Below are 18,237 nucleotides of genomic sequence, written 5' to 3' on the forward strand. Positions count from 1 at the left end.
TGGAGATGCTCTTACCTTATAAACTTGCGGATGCGGGTGCATTCATGCCAGAACAAAAAAATAGTAATTATGGTCAAATTTTCACTATATATGCATGAATTCATCGCTACCAATTATCATGAAAGTATATGCACCCACAGCAATGTATCCCCTTTGAGTTTGATCTAGCTTCATCCCTGCGTTCGAGGCATGGGTGTGCATGTAACATCCACAAAAACGAGTGTTAGGATATATTCCGTAAAATGAAGAAACAGGAGGCGATGGTGCGACATGCAACTACGCTGGTGGTGGATAACAGCGCATTGGCGTTCTGACTGCATCGGTGTAGGCCGGGCAGAGCGAACAATGAAGGTGGCACTGGTACCTCGAGGTGCCACGTTTGCTTTACCGTAGCCAAGCAGTCAAAGGTCAACGGAGCCCCTTTGCTTATATATTGTAAGTAAACCCGATGCATCCGGCATTAATCGAAGTAGCGAACGTGCCAATGGTGCCTTCTTGCGCTGTATACGAGTACTACTTTACATACTCCTGTACTACTGAAATTGCCAACGGTGTCTAAGGCTTTGTTCGGCTGATGGTTTCTGTGGCATAAGTCGACTGAATCTGATTTTTTGTGAGAGAAATATATTGTACTATGACTGATAAACAAGCTGATAAGTTCACCATCTGTAGGCTCCATTCGTGTGTCCTTAAATCCGGCTTGATCCACTTCTTTTTTCATCCGGAACAGTGTTTCCCTCTCACAGATTCCTCCAGATTCATCCAAATTCCTCCAGAATTCCTCTAAATTGCTCTAAGCGAATGGGGCGTAGAGGTACTAGCTCTGAGCGGTGGACAGCTGTACAAGCACGTGACGCAGTGCAGGTTCCGAGGTGGGAAGCCTCGTCGATTTTGACCTGGCTGATCGTTGAGGGCGTGTTTAGTTAGATCCAAATTTTTTTTTGAGTTTTGGCTACTGTAGTAGTTCGTTTTTATTTGACAATTAGTGTCTAATTATGGACTAATTAGGTTCGAAAGTTTTGTCTCGCGATTTCTCACCCAACTGTGCAATTAGTTTTTTTTCGTCTACATTTAGTACTCCATGCATGTACCGCAAGATTCGATGTGATAGGTACTGCGCAAAATTTTTTGAGAACTAAACATGCCCTGATTTTGCGTGGAACTGTGGAAGGGCAAAAAGTGAAGAAGTTGCATTGCATTGCATTGCATGCAGCCGCTTGGGCCTTGACCTTTGAGTGCTTCTGGGGTCGACGACGTTTTCATCAAAGGAACGTGTACCGACCGGGTCCTACGAGCATGTGCTGTTTTTGTTTTTCCTTTTTTTGTGACGAACATATACGATATACGAGCATGACGAGTTCTTCGATCGAGATGGCAAAAATATATCTAAACACTACCCCCAACTAGCTAACTCCCACGCTTAACCTTACACAATTTTCTCCTCATTTAACCGCTCCAGCTATTCAAATATACTTCCTCTATTCTGAAGTATAGTGTGTTTTGTTTTAATTAGTCCTAAGTCAAAATTTTCTTATTCTAACTAAAACTAGTTAAGGTTAAAGAAAATTACACCGACCCTACGGGACATCGGATTAGTTTCAATAAATCAGCCACACAATATATCTTATACACATATTAATATATTTCTCTGTAAACTTGATTTCTTTAGAAGAAAAAAATTAGCACGAAACAAATACTTAAACACGCTGTCACACTTCTTGGCAGATTTTGCCTAAGCCGTGCGCAGCTTAGGGTAAAGTTTGGCAAGGATGCATATAGATATGCAGGTGAGGTAGAGATTAGAACATTAATTAATGACATGCCAAATTGTGGAAGTAAAATAAATAGTTCGCTACAAAATTCATAGTAAAGTGTGGTAGCGAACTAAACAAGCATGTCCTAGATTTTAGAACGGGCCGGGGGGGGGGGGGGGGGTATAATATAGTATGATCTAAACGCCTACTCCCTCTCTCTCATAATAAAATAAGTTTCTAGAAATTTTTACACAGATTGAGGACACTGACAAAGGACATCTCTTCATCTCCTTTCCTCTTCCAAAGGACATCTCTTGAATTTGGCAGTTTGTGTTTGCATGCACTCATGATTAGCTTCCATGCATATTGGGAGACAATGTTCCATGTTTATATGTAGAATTAATGTTAATTTTCTGGGGCAAACATTAAATCTTAGAAAACTTATTACTAGTGTTTATTATGGGATGGAGGGATTATGCTTTAACTCTTGAGATATGGAAGGGCATGAGGCACGTCTACTTGAACCAAGGGTCTAAACAAGGCAGCGAACATATGTGAAGCTGGTATGGTGGCACCCCCCCCCCCCCCCCCCCCCCCCCCCCCCCCCCCCCCCCTAGCTTAGTTATTAGCTAGGTCAAGGTCAAGCACAGCTGCATCAATTTATCAGTAATTTTAGTAAACCTAGGTGATGACTGCTTCGATCATATCGGTACATCGAATTCAATTCCATGGAGTCCACTCTTCCCAATAGTCATTTAGTGGTCTTTTTACATGGCCCAGGGGCAAGGTCAACTGGAGTTCGCTCCAAGATGAGTCTGCCAATGATTCACGCCGCATTGCGTGCATTGATTTCTCCACCATGGATTTCTTTCCCCCTCGTTTCGTTTCTTCAGTTTTACTACCATGTTTGGTTGTTATGCCTTTTCCATTAAGGCCTTGTTCCTCCAAATTCTAAGTTTTTTCACTCTCTCTCTATCACATCAATTTTTGAACATATGCATGGAGCATTAAATGTAGATAAAAAAATAACTAATTACACAGTTTGGTTGTAAATCACGAGACGAATCTTTTGAGTCTAGTTAGTCCATGATCGGACAAAGTTTATCAAATACAAACGAAACGTGCTACAGTGTCCAGATTGCAAAAATTTACAATCTAAACAAGGCCGTAAAGTAGTGTACAAACAAACACAGTGTACGTCGTTTACCTGTTTCAGTACAAGGCACGTGGGTCCGGGTCAGCTAGCATGCCTAACTCAAGTGCAGTACTTTCTCGTTCAGAAGTGGCCTAGTTACAGAGAAAAAAGAAAAGATAGATCACTGACATGCAAAAAACTCAATGTAAAGATCCAACTAGTAGTTTTACTCAAAGTCATCTTTATTAGGTGTCTCTTCTTTTTTGAGGAAATTAAGAATTTAACTAGAGAGGATGATTCTACTACGTACCTGTTTCAAACAGGTCTCAAAACAACTGATACATCTATGGAGAAAAGCACCTTTTGAGAAGGAAAATAAATAAATGAAATAGCAGCTAGCAGTGACGACGCCAGGCCGGCCGGATCGGATCTGCACGATGAATATGGAACAGAAAAAAAAAAAACAGCGGACTAAAACTACGTGTGTACGTACATCGTCGTGCAAATGTACAATCATTCATGTGGCAAGGTTGGTACGAGAACAAAGTTCCTGCACGTTGTAGAGGAACTGGCGTCCCCAAACCAAACTAGCGATCTGAAAATTAAATGGCACACGCAATTGTAGACTTAGCGACGGTACATGAGCAAATTAAAACCACATACTCTCGGTGCATACGCAAATGTCTGGTCTGGGACCTAATCACCTAGCTAACTAATGTAGGATTATTTGATTGACCTCGTTTCTCTGACAAATTCAAATTTTACTTTAATTGTTAGCAACAAATTACCACAATTAACCTTGGACAAAGTGTCTTGCCGCATAAATCCGGCAAAATAAAAAAAATCTATACCACGTGGCACCAAGTGCTAAGAAAGTGTGACATGGTGCTAAGCAAATAACTAGTACATAAAAACTTAGTTGCCCTGTCAATATTAGGCATGAACCGGACATTTCGCATGTCCTTAGAATTCATTTTGGTCGTGTTTGGCTACTTTATACAGAACTTCATGGTGACACCCCGTCTCCTTCGTTTTTTATTCTATAGGAGAAAAAATCCTGGTCTTTATGCTCTGCAAAACACGGTCGTACTATCATGACTTGGGGGTTTATTGACCACAAACTTAGGCCGTGTTCGGCTGCTTTATAAGTACCATAATATAGAATTTCAAAACTGATATAAAAAATACTTCCCATCCAAAAATAAATGCATTTTCTACATCTAGATATGCATTCTCTTCCATACCCTTTTGTTTTTGTGAATTTTCTCTGCTGTACCTTGTTTCATCTTGCTTCGATGGAGTTCGACAGGTTACTTCATTTTTGCTACACATCCCAACGTGTTCACTCGAATTAAATAAACCTACAAGTTGAAAATTTTCAATTTCAAATATAGAAGCACGCGAGGACTTTTCCAAGTCATACTCAGGCGTATGCACAGGAAAACCAAAAAATTCAGGGTCCAATGTGCAAGAAAGAGATGCACTAGGCTCTCCTCGGAGTCAAGCTCCCCATCTCCACCTCCACAAGAAACAAGACGAGGCCGTCTCGCCATCGCTGCTACTCCTATTTAAGAGCTGCCGGAGGTGGGAGGAGATCCGGCGAGCCGTTTTCCCCCTGTCAAGATTCAGGAACCAGACTCCTCCGGTCCTCCCTCCGGTCTCACTCCAGCCGCCGGTCCGCTGCGCAACCGTTTGCCATTGCCAGGTATACAGTCTGCCCCTTTTCATACTTTGGTGAAATTTTTTCCGCCGGCGCTCGGGGTCTGGAACACCAGTTCTAGGGTCGCGGCATGGTTTAGGGTCGCGCGCTCGTGCCTGCGCATTTGTTTCCTCGGAGGCACCCTCACCTGCGCCGCGGGTCGAATTTTTCGTCTCCTGGTAGCCGGCGTCGCGCCCTCTTCTTGTTTTGGGTGGGTTGCCTGGTTGAATTGATCCCATTGCTGTAGGATTTAATTCCTTCGCCGAAACCAATCAGATCCGAATCTTTATTCCTGTCCATTGCGCAATACCTATTTGGTGGTGTTTTACTTCCTGTGAAGTGTGAACTCGTGCAGATGCAACACTACTCATTCACAGGGGCACCACTTAGTGTTGGTTAATCCTGTGAATATAGTCAACTATGCTAATTGAGAATCGCCGAGAGCTGCATGGCTGCTGTGGATGCTCGTGATGCTTTGTTTTGATTTATCGAAAACAGAGGAGCGAAAGCTTTTGCCCAGTATTCCTAAACATTCAAGTTTGTTTTCCTGGAAATATTGGGGGTTCATTCTCATTGTCGATGAGCTGTAGAAATAGAAGATCGTGTTGACTTTGTTTGAATATTTTCATCCTAAAACTTGAGCTATAGAAATAGAAGATCGTGGCGACAATGGCACTCAACAAGGAGTACACATACGCGGAGCTGGAGAAGGAGCCGTACTGGCCGTTTGAGAAGCTGAGGATCTCCATCACTGGTGCTGGCGGGTTCATTGCCTCCCACATCGCGCGCCGCCTCAAGAGTGAGGGCCATTACATCATCGCATCTGACTGGAAGAAGAACGAGCACATGTCCGAGGACATGTTCTGCCACGAGTTCCACCTCGTGGACCTGAGGGTGATGGACAACTGCCTCAAGGTCACCACGGGGGTTGACCATGTGTTCAACCTCGCGGCTGATATGGGTGGGATGGGCTTCATCCAGTCCAACCACTCTGTGATCATGTACAACAACACCATGATCAGCTTTAACATGCTTGAGGCTGCTAGAATTAACGGTGTCAAGAGGTAATTTTTCGCCTGAAGGTGGCTCTTTGTTTATCATGCTTTTACCCCTGATGAGCTAATCTTATTGTCTCCAATGATAAAATTGTCCAATGAGGAAATCTTGAAATGCAAACAAACTGCAAAGATAATACTTTTGTCCATGAAAATTTTGCTGGTTTTCTACTGTGAAGAATTATTAAACAGTCCGCATTAATTACTATATTATGGAAAGCCGTTGATATGTTTGCACGTGCACCGGCACCACTTAGTATATTCTTTTTTGGGTTTGAAACTTTGGATTGGTCCACAAAGGGTATTCATTGGTCTCTTAGGCTCATTTGATTGATGGCGCTAAGCGACAACCTGGGAAAGTATCATAAGATTTATTATCCTGTTCCCATGCTGCACATAGCATATTCATGTGTAGACATAAATAGCTCATTGTGAAATATGCATTGGCGGGCTTTTCCACTTGTTGAGTTGGTGACGCCGGACAAGTATATCTTTGCCTGTCTCTCGTCTGTGACGTGAAGGTACTGACCTTGTCCATTTCTTTTGCCTAGATAATGGTCCTCTCATATACTTTCTTAATGTGTATAAAGTATTGAGAAACTTCCAAATATGATATTGAATTTGTGTGCACTTTTAACCTTTAAATGGTGCAGTTACAAAATTAAACGTTAAATTCGGAAAACATAAAACTTAGGAAATGTTTGCATCTGTTTGAAGGGCCCAAAACAAACTACTTTATGAGAGCATTGCTGTCAAATGCAACTGAGGTTAATTTAGTGCTCATCCCTTGAAACAAAGTTTGAAATTTCTGTCTGTTTCCATGGCAGGTTCTTTTATGCATCAAGTGCCTGCATCTACCCTGAATTTAAGCAGTTGGAAACTGTAGTTAGCTTAAAGGAGTCAGATGCTTGGCCTGCTGAGGTTTCTAAACTTTCACATTTCTTTATGCTTGTGTTTATTGCCTCTTACTTGAGCTGTGACTTGTGAAGGCGAAATGGTTTTAACTGAAGTGATGCCTAATTTTTAGCCTCAAGATGCCTATGGCTTGGAAAAACTTGCTACTGAGGAACTGTGCAAGCACTATACAAAGGATTTTGGCATTGAGTGCCGGGTCGGTCGCTTTCACAACATATATGGTCCCTTTGGAACATGGAAAGGTAAGTTGCTATCTGGTAACTAGTAATATTTTGCCAGTTTTTGTTGGTGCTCTCAATTTTCTAAATGATGTTGCCCTATGTTTATTATTTGGCAATATAGGTGGAAGGGAGAAGGCGCCTGCTGCTTTCTGCAGGAAGGCTTTAACCTCCACTGGGCGCTTTGAGATGTGGGGCGATGGCCTGCAAACCAGATCCTTCACATTTATTGATGAATGTGTTGAAGGTGTCCTTAGGTAAGCAAAATTTCATCTCACCTTTGGCTGCTACATTATAACACTTTCCTTTTCTTTCAGATATCTTAGGTTAAGCTCATACTAATTAACATCAACCTAGTCTTGCTACTATGTCCCAAGAGAAAGGTTTAGTTGTCTCTGACATGCAGTTTTCTAGGGGTGTGGTTGGACAAAAAGATATGCTTTGGTAAACACATTTTATATGGGCCTTAGTTTTTTTGTGTAAGGCCTTTCTTGAAACATTAATGTAGTCCCTACAGATCGATAAGGGCACTACTAAGTTGCTTTTGGCTCTTTAGAAATTCATACTTACTGCAAATTCTACAAGATGCAATGACAGGGTAGTTCTTCACTTCTAAAACAGACATGCTCCTTCTGAAACAGGCAAAATGTCCTGTAATTTCTGTTGTTTATGTCACTATTTAGCTTGGATGCTATGGCTATATTTGCATAAGTTCAACCTTAAACTGCAACCTAACAGTGCAATCTGCTAAAAGGTACTATTTTGCTAAATGTTTTCTCAACTAATAGTAATGAAGCATTGGAGAAAGGAAAAAAAACTATGAAATTTGCCTTCCATTTCTGAGCTTTGAATAAGTATCCTTGAAGCTTTGACATCTGCGGCAAGGATCTTCCAAAGCTCACAAAGTCTGTCATCACCTTTGTCTCTGCTTGAACATCAGAGATTGGAGTTGAAAAACAACACAACATTTGGTAGAAAACCGTGTTGTCATCACCTTGTCTTTGCTTGAACATCAGATATCAGAGTTGAAAAACAACATAACATTGGGTAGAAAACAAAAAAAAAAGGTGTGAATTTATCTTTCTTTGCTTCTGAGCTCTGAATCAGTATCCTTGAAGCCATATACATCTGCAGCAAGGATCTTCCAAAGCTCAGAAAGTCTGTGCTGTCATCACCTTTGTCTTTGCTTGAATATCAGAGATCGAAGTTGAAAAACAGCACAACATATATTATAACTTAAAAAATGTGAATGTGGCCTTCTACTTTTGAGCTTTGAATAACTATTCTTGAAGCCATATACATCTGTGGCAAGGACCTTCCGAAGCTCATAAAATATGTTGCTGTCATCACCTTTGTCTCTGCTTGTACATCAGAGACCGGAGTTGAAAAACAGCACAACATGTAACAGTAAGCTAGTAAATATTATTCATTAAAGAGTATCTCCTTATTTTATAGTAACAAGCAAGTAAATCTTGTTCCCTTGACATTACTTCGCACTTGTTCTACAAAAAGGCTCTGAGTAATTCTCGTTTTGGCTCAAATGAAATTGAAGAAAGTCTTTCGGAATAAGGAAATAACTATAGTGATGCAGAAAGTTCCAAGGGAAATCCTTTTATGGTGAACTAAGCTGTTATTTTTGTCAACTGCATCAGGTTAACAAAGTCTGATTTCCGTGAGCCTGTAAACATTGGAAGTGACGAAATGGTCAGCATGAACGAGATGGCTGAAATAGTCCTGAGCTTTGAGAACAAGCAGCTGCCCATCCACCACATTCCCGGGCCAGAGGGTGTGCGTGGGCGCAACTCAGACAACACACTCATTAAGGAGAAGCTTGGCTGGGCTCCGACTATGAGGCTGAAGGTACTCTACCAAATTTCACACAAACCATCGCTTCAGTTCCCTGAATTTGCACCTACATAATATGATCATTCATTGCACTGAACCCAATTTGGCCTGCAGGACGGGCTGAGGATCACTTACTTCTGGATCAAGGAGCAGCTTGAGAAGGAGAAGGCGGAGGGCATGGATCTGTCGGTCTACGGATCATCCAAGGTCGTGCAGACACAGGCCCCGGTTCAGCTCGGCTCCCTCCGCGCCGCAGATGGCAAGGAGTGAACTTTGGCTGCGCCGGCCAGTCGCTCGAGACCTGGGCAGTGATATACCAGTATACACAATGGTTTCAGTTTCCATGATTTGTAGTCACGACCTATACACCATTTCTTGATTCACTTTTGACTCCACAAGAGGATGATTTGGATGATGGATAGTTTGTTGGCAGTTATGAGATTTAGTTCAAACTTTGAACTAAATGCAAAAAATTCTGACAAAATACCCATCGTCCAAACACTTATAATAATTTCCATGTTTCTCTCTCTCTTTTGTGTCTGTACAATAGCATATTACAGAGGTACAACACTTCTGTAAACTGGTGTCACTTTATTTCACAAAAATAGCAATGAATAAATTGAGGTTCAGCATTTCCACTTGGTTATATCTTGTGAAATACCCCAAAGCAGTCTTGAAATCATGCTTCAGAGAATCACCAGGTGACAGCATGGTATAGGCAACTTATCAGTAGAAAATTGTTTGACAGATTTTCTTGGATCCAGGTTTTTTTTAGCAACTCTTGGATCCAGTTTATAAGCTATTGACAGGCCAGGCCGCCAGACGCGATCACCCGGCGAGCCTTTTCATTTAGCCCAGTTAATAGGTGGGCGGGACGAATTGGGCCTGTTATTTATAGCCCAGTAAAGGCCCACACCGCAAATCCACAGACCCGAAGCCCCACGCTTCTCTCCTCGTATAAACCCTTGCCCGGGAGACGAAAACCCCAACGCCGGCAAGAACCGCCCTTGCAATCGCTTGCTCGTCTCGCGCGAATCCGCCGCCACATTCTCCAAACCGTAAGCCCCTAGCCCAATTCCAACCGGAATCCGCTCGTCTTTGTTCTTCCCCACGGTTTCTCGCAAAATTCCGGTCGTTTTCTTTGGTGGTTTTCCTGAAATCGTTGGGGGTTTTCGCTTCGTTTTCCAGGTGCGTTTCGCGGGAGCGAGGCGGAGGAGGAAGAGCATGGCCGGGAAGGGAGGGAAGGGGCTCATCGCCGCGAAGATAGCGGCCGGCATGGACAAGGATAAGAAGGCGCCGATCACCCGCTCCGCGCGCGCCGGCCTCCAGGTCTCCCCCTTTCTCCGCTCGCTTGTTCTTGTTCCGCTCGTTGCTCTGCTTCGTCCTTGTTCCGCTCGTTGCTCTGCTTCGTCCCTTGCGCGATGAGGGCTCGTTCTTGGGCGTGACGCTGCTTTCTGTGCGTTCTTGGCATACGGGGTGTGGATTGTTTTTGCGGTGGCCTGCCATGTCCGCTTGGAGTGGAAAACGTTGTTCTTGGCCTCTTGTTACTATTAGCGCGAAAGATTTGACTTTTTGGTTGGGGAATTTCTTATTTTAGTCTGCGTAGTCGGGCGTCGGCCTGGAACTCTTGATGTAGAGCTTTCACGTGCGATGCTTATTGGCTAGTTTGATTGTTTGATCATGGATTTGCCGGTTTGCTTGTTTGATCACGGGCGTTGGCCTGGAACACCAGTAGGCAGCAGAAAAAATTAAGATTGTTTATTTGCTGGTTTTCTTGTTTGATCATGTATTCTGGGGCTCTGGGCATTGTCATCGACATAGCATGGCATGTGCGGGTGTAATACTACATTCCAGGGTCGCCAATGAGGTGGATGGTACAGTTTTTATTGATCGGTCATCTAATTGCCTTTGCTGGTTCTTTTCTTCTGGGGTCTATATGTAGGGGATGTTGTGCAATGTTTGTTTCTTTGAGTCTGTGACTCAGGGGCTTAACTCCCAAGCGCTGAATGATACCATATTTGGCGGTGCATGAATTGGGACCATCTAGAGTTGAAACTGAACATAAACATCAATTCTGTGTCTGGATTACCTTACACCTGTTGAGGAACAGAGTACATACGTTGGACTTCAACTTTTCATGTTTTGCTCATGTGTATTCTAGTGCCAACTGACAAGCTGTACCTGAGGACTGGGCATTACCCAGATAAAATGCAACCAATCTATTTGAAGTAGATATGCAGCTATGAAAGTAGTGGAATTTTTATAAATTTGTGTTAATCTTTTCTTGAGAACATCCAAAAAATGAATTTGGTGCATAAGCTGTTTGGTCTGGGTGGTTTACATGGGTCTTACAAGTTGTCTGCATTGCTAACCTTGCTTGGTCGTGCCCCCTAGGGACAAGAAGTTAGTTCTCAGCCATAGTGTTCTGTCCTGACAGTTAATGCTTATTTAATTTTGAATCAAATTATATGCTACAGAATATGGACAAGTGCTAACTTGGTTTCAATTATACGTCTATGTCTGTTGTTCATTAATTTGATCCAGAGTTGGATACCATTTCATAAGTGAACTGTACACTAGTATAAGCTTATTTTGTTTTTAGCTCTTCTATCACTATGGTGTTTTTTTAATTAGTTGAGTTTGTCAGAAAATCCAAGCTCCAGAGCTTTATCTGTTGCAGTATATGATATATTTATTGTTCCTTTGGATTGGGAAAACTAGGATTTGCTTTTCTTGTCCAAGTAATGTCACACAGCCACAACTGGTGTTGTGTGTGCCCTGTTTTCTAGAACTATTCCAAGGCCAAACTGACCATGACATGATTTCCATATCTTTTTGCACCCTGAGCTTTTCAGACGTGGCCTCCCCACATAGTGGAAATCATATATTATTTAGTCCTAAAATCTTTGCACTGATCAAAACCAGATCAGGTGTCGCCAATGTCTGTCATAATGTGATTGTTCCACTGAGGCCTCTAGGCATCAGGGTCTTGGACCCTCGGGCCCACTGAAGTTCTGAAGGAACAATGTAGTTCCTAGTTGCAGATATGAATAGTAGAGCTGTGCATTTCAGAAGTCACTACATTGAAAAAAAAAAGGAAGACACTATTGACTATTGTCTTTACAGACTGCCCTTATGTAGCAGTAGCACTAGCACCCGTTTAGACCGACTTTGGCTTGTGTCCTCAATCTATTGTGTGGTTGATAGTATTGTCTCATGTATTGTTAGGTGTTGATTTGCCACATCCAAAAGTTTCTGCAATCCCCTGTATTTACTTTGTGCGGAGAGTATAGTCTGGTCAGGGCATCGGGCATGTAGTATGTTTTTATTGCTGAGCTTACACTGCATGTCTTCTTGAATTATCTTTTGCTTTTGTTTCAGAAGAACATCAAACAGTAGATGACTGACTACATAAGTTATAACTTCATTATAAGCTGATTGATCATGTGTAAATTTCAGTTCCCTGTCGGACGCATCCACCGCCAGCTGAAAGAAAGGTCACAGCCCAATGGGCGGGTGGGAGCAACAGCGGCCGTGTACGCGGCAGCCATCCTGGAGTACCTGACAGCAGAGGTCCTGGAGCTGGCTGGGAACGCGTGCAAGGACCTCAAGATGAAGCGCATCAGCCCCCGGCACCTGCAGCTGGCGATCCGCGGGGATGAGGAGCTGGACACCCTGATCAAGGGCACCATCGCCGGCGGCGGCGTCATCCCCCACATCCACAAGTCCCTCATCAACAAGGGTGTCAAGGAATGAATGAGCAAGTCTGTCGGTGACTCGGCGGCGCTGTCATGTCAGTGGTTCTTATCCTGATAACCTCTGAGACAAACCTGGTAACCTGAGAAGATTGCCCTGTCAGACGTCCTATGGCTGCTGATCATATACATTGTAATCTGTGAGATGTCTCGGCTACGGTGCCTGAACCTCTTTGGGCTTCTTGGTTGTTGCTACGGTGGGTACCCTGTCGGTTAAATATGTTCATGTTCTGCTGGGATTGGTTGGGCTCATTGCTTGGTTGGGCAGTTTGGCTGTGCCTCTGCTCTCTCTCTCTCTCTCTCTTCCCCCTCGTCATACAACTTACTGGGCCGTTACTCTGCTCATTGGGCCTCCGCTCTACAAATGTATCGTATTTGGTACTTTACTCTCCTGTGGCGAGAGAAAGGAACATCTTGAATTCTTGATCTGGGGCCAGGGCATGGGCTGAATTTTGCACAGAGGCCGGTCTCCACCACCATCCATAAACCGCTTTTGTAAATCCCTGACGATGAAGCATTTCGCCGTAGTACGGCAAGGGCAGAGGGAATTTCCAGGGAAAAGAAACGTACTGAACTTTTGGGTAACCTTGGGTATCGCCCAACCCAAAGGCTCCCTGCTTTTGGAGCCACCACCGGAGGATGGATTCCATCCTAACATGCCAAGCAATCTAAGCATTGGGTACTGGGTAACATGCATGGAGGAGTCGTAAAACCCTTTTGGTTCATCCCTGTCACGTGCCAACGCTACCCCAGGCACGCACTGCATCGTGCCATGGGAAATTTCAGAGTCACGATCCGGCACGTGCCGCTCCATGGCCACATCGAGAAAGAGGATCATGGCCTGTTTTGTGACAGACAAATACTAGGACTACCAAACACACTACGCTTTCATATGCCATCCTATTCCTTGTAGTTTCATCTTGAGCTGCCGCCTGCCATGCCATGCTGGGGTCACCAATCCATGGAGCTTTTCCTAGTGTTTCCCGCGCAAAAAATCTACTCCAAAAGCTAGCATTGTGAGGTTGTAGTGTCTGGAAATAAAGGGTTAGCTTCCTTCTCCCGGCAAGGCCCTCACATAGTCACATGTGCTTTGTTTGGGAGCTCAGCAAGGTTGGGGGAAAACATAGTGGAAAGTGTAAGATGGGCAGGAGCATAATTGCTGCTGCTGTGTGGGGTTTGCATTGTAGGATACTAGGATGTGTGGAAGAGGGCGAGCTAGAGATGGATGGATGGATGGATGGATCGATCGCGCACAACACAATCCATGTGAGGCTGCCCCATCCATGCTGCTGCTGATGCTTGCTGGGGCAGGCAGGCACCCTCACACCTCCCATCGGATCATTGTTCAGTGTCTCATGGATCAGATGAATAATGCCTTTGCCCTTCTCTCAAGTCACTGTCATGCTGACCCAAAAGAGACACGTACAGGCAGTAGTGTAGTATCCTGCTCTTACGCTCTTCTCAAAACATTTTCTTTTTCATTCCTTCATGGATAGGGGGGTGGGACCCATTGTCTGATATATGGCTGTTAGAGGGTGGGATCCAATTGCAATGTGTGGGTGGAGGAATCGCCGGGGGGGCACTGGTACAGAGGCTAAACCTTCAAGTGAATTGGCTGGTGCATGAAACGCAATGAGGTGCATGAAACCAACACGAAAAGCCCGGAAATTCCTCTCGGAGCAGAAGAAGAACACATCATCTGCCGTCTTTGAACCGGCAATGGCATTTTCTGTTATGTAGTGCTGCTACATTGATGCTAATAAAATGATTATGATGAAGCCTTGCTCCGCCTGTTGTGTACGTCGAGTGTGTCACTGTCATGTGTTCCATCCTGGTTCATGCTGAGCTTCATGTGTGGTTTCAGGAAACCTCATGCAAATGAAGTGCCACAGGCATGCAAGAAGCAAGGCACTCCTACTTTGATGGTAGACCAAGCGAGGACTTTGTGTGTATATATATATTGCAGTCTGGCTGTGGATATATAACACTGCTGTATAATGACCAGTGAGAGCTTCAGTTCCGTGATCCTTTGGGTGTAGACACTGATAAACTGAGATATTAGAAGAAACCAAATCAAATTAGTTCCTGACGGGGTTCATGAACAGGGCAAATCACTGCAACTACTTCCCCAATTTCGACAGCCATTTCACTAACGGTACGGTATAGCACTTCCATTTCCTAGGGATTACGAAGACCTAGTAGATGTAGTGGGTTTAAAAACTTTATTAGTATCCCTCTGGGCGTGGATGCGGCCATAAGAGTGCTCAGAATATTGTCAGAATATAACTCGTCCACAACACCAGTCAACGACACTAAGAACGTTGTTGTCACATTTATGATTATGATCACTGAAGCGCTACGCCAGCCGATATCGAAGGTTTTCACCGAAGACTTGGGGACCGAAACGTTTCTCAAGGACCACCACGTCAACCTAATCTTGCGTTGGGGCCAAATCTCGTATTGCTTGTGGCTGTGGGACATAGATGGGGACTGGCCGCCACAACAACATACTCAGGGGCTCGAAACTGTGCAAACACTAAATGCTGCCAATGCACTCAAGAACATAGGCTTCCTCAATGTTTACCGAGATAACCTTTGTCTAAATATAATACTACATGCTGTGCATCATATATATAGTTACAATATAGTAGTCGAATTTAGCAATCATGTCAAGCACAACGTTCTATATGTACTTTTTTCTTGTTTTTTCTTTCTCGAAGACTATATCCTCACTCCTCAGTAAAGCTAAGCAAAAAGGAGTATATATGTATCATGTCAAGCATATGGTTCTATATGTACTTTTTCCCCCTCCAAGACTGTGTGTACTCTTTTTCATTCTCACTCCTCACTCTTCAGTAAAGCTAAGAAAAAGGAGTATATATCATGTTGTACCCAAGTCATAGTGCTCAAATATAATTTTAGTTTGTGTTATCATGTCATTTATCGAATGTGTGTGTAACACCCTAAAATTTCATTCCTTCAAATAGGATTAATATGATTTAATCATGCAATTAGGTGTGCACGCAAACATAGGGAAATTTAAAAAAATTCTTTAAATTCTTATTGCTTCACAACACGTGACTGTATATTGAAAGGATGTTAGTCTCTCAGGCTTTGCATAACATATTTGAGAACATTGAAGCCCATGGGTGGTCTGGTCCGCTGCCATGTAGCCACCAACCGCTGGCTAGGCAACGCATGGTGACTATGTGGATGTCAGCATCCTGCTTTGGGATTGAGCGCCCACCATATCGAGGTAATTGATTTACTGAGCACAAAAAACAACGCGAAACTCAATAAAGGATTGTCATTGTTCATGGGCTAAAAATTTTGTCTGCGGTGGAAGTGAGAGGAAGATGATCATCGATGGATGAGTATCTCTATCTTCTTATTTTATTTTATATAAAGATATAGAGAATAACTCGGTCGATAATAGAATGATTTTGTGAACGAGGGCCGTCATCAAACTAAGACAATCTTAGCAGGTATTTCGTACGGTGTTTTCAGTTTATGATTACCTAATAATGTGTTAACTGGCATCCCAGTCCCAAGTGCCATCCTATGTGTGTGGAATGAGCAAAATGTTGCTGCTGAATTAGTTCCTTGCATAGTCTTGGCAATTATTGGAGAAGGCAGCCACGTTACACTACTACAGAATGGACTTGTTGTCCCAGGCGGTAACGGCCTTTAGTCCCGGTTACCGTGCCGGGACAACGATCCCGGGACTAAAGGTGAAACCTTCAGTCCCGGGTCATCGAGCCAGGACTAAAGAGGGACCTTTAGTCCCGGTTGGTGTTACCAACCGGGACTAAAGGTCCTCCAGCCGAGCAAATCTGGCCGCACCCTTTAGTCCCGGTTGGTAACCCCAACCGGGACTAAAGGTTCCCTTTCTTTTTCTTTTTTTGTTTAATTTGTTTTCAGTTCAGTTACACATATTTGTTTAATATATAATATGTTTTTATGTACGTATTCTACGCTGCTAATATAAATACACACACGCATATAATTACATCTAATTCTCATCTCGAGCATTATTATATTTGAATAAAGTATGAAACTATATATATTATAGATATATATGTATATATACAACACTTTCATAATCTTGTTCTCGAAAATAACGATATCAATAAACATTTAATTTACATCATTAGTTCCTTAGATCAAAGTAGAACTCGCTGTTGGGATTTAGCACTTTTTCTAGAAGATATCCTGCTATTGACTCTTGAACTGCTTTCAGATGGTCTTTTTACATGACCCTTCGTTTCAACCATTCAGTCTTGCATTTGAAATAAAAGGAAAAGTATTAATATATATATATATATTCATTTAAAAATAAATAAAAATTTGATATATACGTACTCTGAGGATATCTTCAGGAGTTCTTATGTATGCAGTGATAAATTCACAAACGTAGTATCCACACAAATTATTACCTGGTTCCTGCCGCAAACACCACTGTACGAGAAGAAGATTATTCTCATCATCTCACACGTAAATTGAAGTACGATATAGTAATTAAACACGTGGGGAAGTATATATAGTACTACTTACTGGTATTTCAACTACATTAAGTGGTGCCTTGCAATCCTTGCGGTGTTGCCGAATAAACTCTTTCCAAACCCTGTGCGACCAATAATGTACGATCGTTAATAAATTATGGCAAAGTCTATTCAATAATAGTTGTGCGCGAGAGATCGAAATTACCCCTGGATAATGTCTATTATATCTTGGTATTGTGCTCGCTCTTTTCTCAATGAGTCTAAGATTACTAACTGAGTTGAGTTTAACTCAATGACAATGAGTATTCAGTGAAACCTGCATTGGTTTATACACACACGTACATGCATATAAGTTGTATTGATATTACATAAAATGTGTAGACTACATTATTATTAACACTTACTCAAAGTTGTATGGGAAAAGTATTGTTGTCTTGTCGTGCTGCTTCACGAAGAACTTCATGATATTCGTCTGTGCTTCAGATACCCAGTGGTCCTTGACAATAATATCGGTTTTGAATATGATATAAGGATCAATGAAGCCAACACTGGTGTCTCGTATTCTTTGGTGCTCTGACATCTGGAATCTGTATATAAATATAAGTTACATGTGAGGATAATTATATACACGTACGCATGGAAGTGAGTTTATTAAATAAAAGTAAGAATCACTTACAAACAAAAGGAGCTAATAATTGATTTGTCCAGAGCATCCAAGTGGAATAGTTGATGTAATTCTTCGAAACTAATATGTAAGATGTCATCTCCACGAAAGTAATGATGGTCTCTAAATCTAACAAAGATCCACTGCTCACCCCTGCCACACGCCTGCATGTACCACTTGTTGAGCAAGTACATTTGCGTACCCAATTCATTCAGAGCCGTAGGGTTGTACAGACTTTTGCCAAATTTATAAGTCTTCCAGGTATCAACTTCCAGGTTCTGGATTGGAGCTTTGCCCATCACTTGATCCAAGGTTAAACCATTTTGTTCAAAAAAATCATTAAGGTCTTGAACCGATACTTCTCCAGAGTTGTCTGGTCGATAGACTTCTATGTTGGAACCATATTGATTAGCAACAACAAGATTTTGCATTGGTTGCTTTTGTTGTCCGAGCTGTGGGACATCCTTCCCTGATGCTCTTTTCCTTTTCTTATGTGCATCATGTGACTTCACGAGGGAGCGGTCATAGTCTGATAGTGGCGGTGGCTTACGAACTTCAAGCATCTTTTTCTTGTGAGCTTCGACCTTCTGCCTCAGCTGATCTCGTGGTATGTAAAAGTACGACTTCTCCTTAAGCTTTGCTTGTCTCTGCTTTTGGATATCTATAAAAAAATCTTTTACTTTTTTGCCTTCTTC

General features: G+C 42.7%; 2 protein-coding genes and 2 non-coding genes across 4 annotated transcripts; all 4 read left to right on the forward strand.

The window, feature by feature from the left end:
- Positions 1 to 4,405: 4,405 nt before the first annotated feature.
- Positions 4,406 to 9,255, forward strand: LOC136483820 (GDP-mannose 3,5-epimerase 2). The gene is made up of 7 exons (XM_066480985.1): positions 4,406 to 4,594; positions 5,237 to 5,652; positions 6,471 to 6,564; positions 6,671 to 6,800; positions 6,901 to 7,033; positions 8,429 to 8,636; positions 8,736 to 9,255. Exons 2-7 carry the CDS (start codon positions 5,258 to 5,260, stop codon positions 8,889 to 8,891), a joined length of 1,116 nt encoding a protein of 371 aa, XP_066337082.1. The 5' UTR covers positions 4,406 to 4,594; positions 5,237 to 5,257; the 3' UTR covers positions 8,892 to 9,255.
- Positions 7,898 to 8,004, forward strand: LOC136484638 (small nucleolar RNA snoR97). Its single transcript, XR_010766141.1, has one exon. It is a non-coding gene; the product is annotated as a small nucleolar RNA snoR97 (small nucleolar RNA).
- Positions 8,072 to 8,179, forward strand: LOC136484639 (small nucleolar RNA snoR97). Its single transcript, XR_010766142.1, has one exon. It is a non-coding gene; the product is annotated as a small nucleolar RNA snoR97 (small nucleolar RNA).
- Positions 9,256 to 9,629: 374 nt separating the features above from the next.
- LOC136482210 (probable histone H2A variant 3) lies at positions 9,630 to 12,587 on the forward strand. The gene is made up of 3 exons (XM_066479446.1): positions 9,630 to 9,679; positions 9,810 to 9,950; positions 12,081 to 12,587. The coding sequence occupies exons 2-3, from the start codon at positions 9,846 to 9,848 to the stop codon at positions 12,375 to 12,377; spliced, it is 402 nt and encodes a 133-aa protein (XP_066335543.1). The 5' UTR covers positions 9,630 to 9,679; positions 9,810 to 9,845; the 3' UTR covers positions 12,378 to 12,587.
- The last annotated feature ends 5,650 nt before the right edge of the window (positions 12,588 to 18,237 follow it).

This window comes from Miscanthus floridulus, chromosome 9 (genome assembly GCF_019320115.1).
Source record: "Miscanthus floridulus cultivar M001 chromosome 9, ASM1932011v1, whole genome shotgun sequence".
Taxonomy (NCBI): domain Eukaryota; kingdom Viridiplantae; phylum Streptophyta; class Magnoliopsida; order Poales; family Poaceae; genus Miscanthus; species Miscanthus floridulus.

Coding starts and splice junctions, on each gene's coding strand:
- LOC136483820 (XM_066480985.1), top strand. CDS start 5,258: ATGGCACTCAACAAGGAGTACACATACGCGGAGCTGGAGAAGGAGCCG. Junction 6,801..6,900: donor TCCCTTTGGAACATGGAAAG/GTAAGTTGCTAT, acceptor TTGGCAATATAG/GTGGAAGGGAGAAGGCGCCT. Junction 7,034..8,428: donor TGTGTTGAAGGTGTCCTTAG/GTAAGCAAAATT, acceptor CAACTGCATCAG/GTTAACAAAGTCTGATTTCC.
- LOC136482210 (XM_066479446.1), top strand. CDS start 9,846: ATGGCCGGGAAGGGAGGGAAGGGGCTCATCGCCGCGAAGATAGCGGCC. Junction 9,951..12,080: donor CCGCGCGCGCCGGCCTCCAG/GTCTCCCCCTTT, acceptor TGTAAATTTCAG/TTCCCTGTCGGACGCATCCA.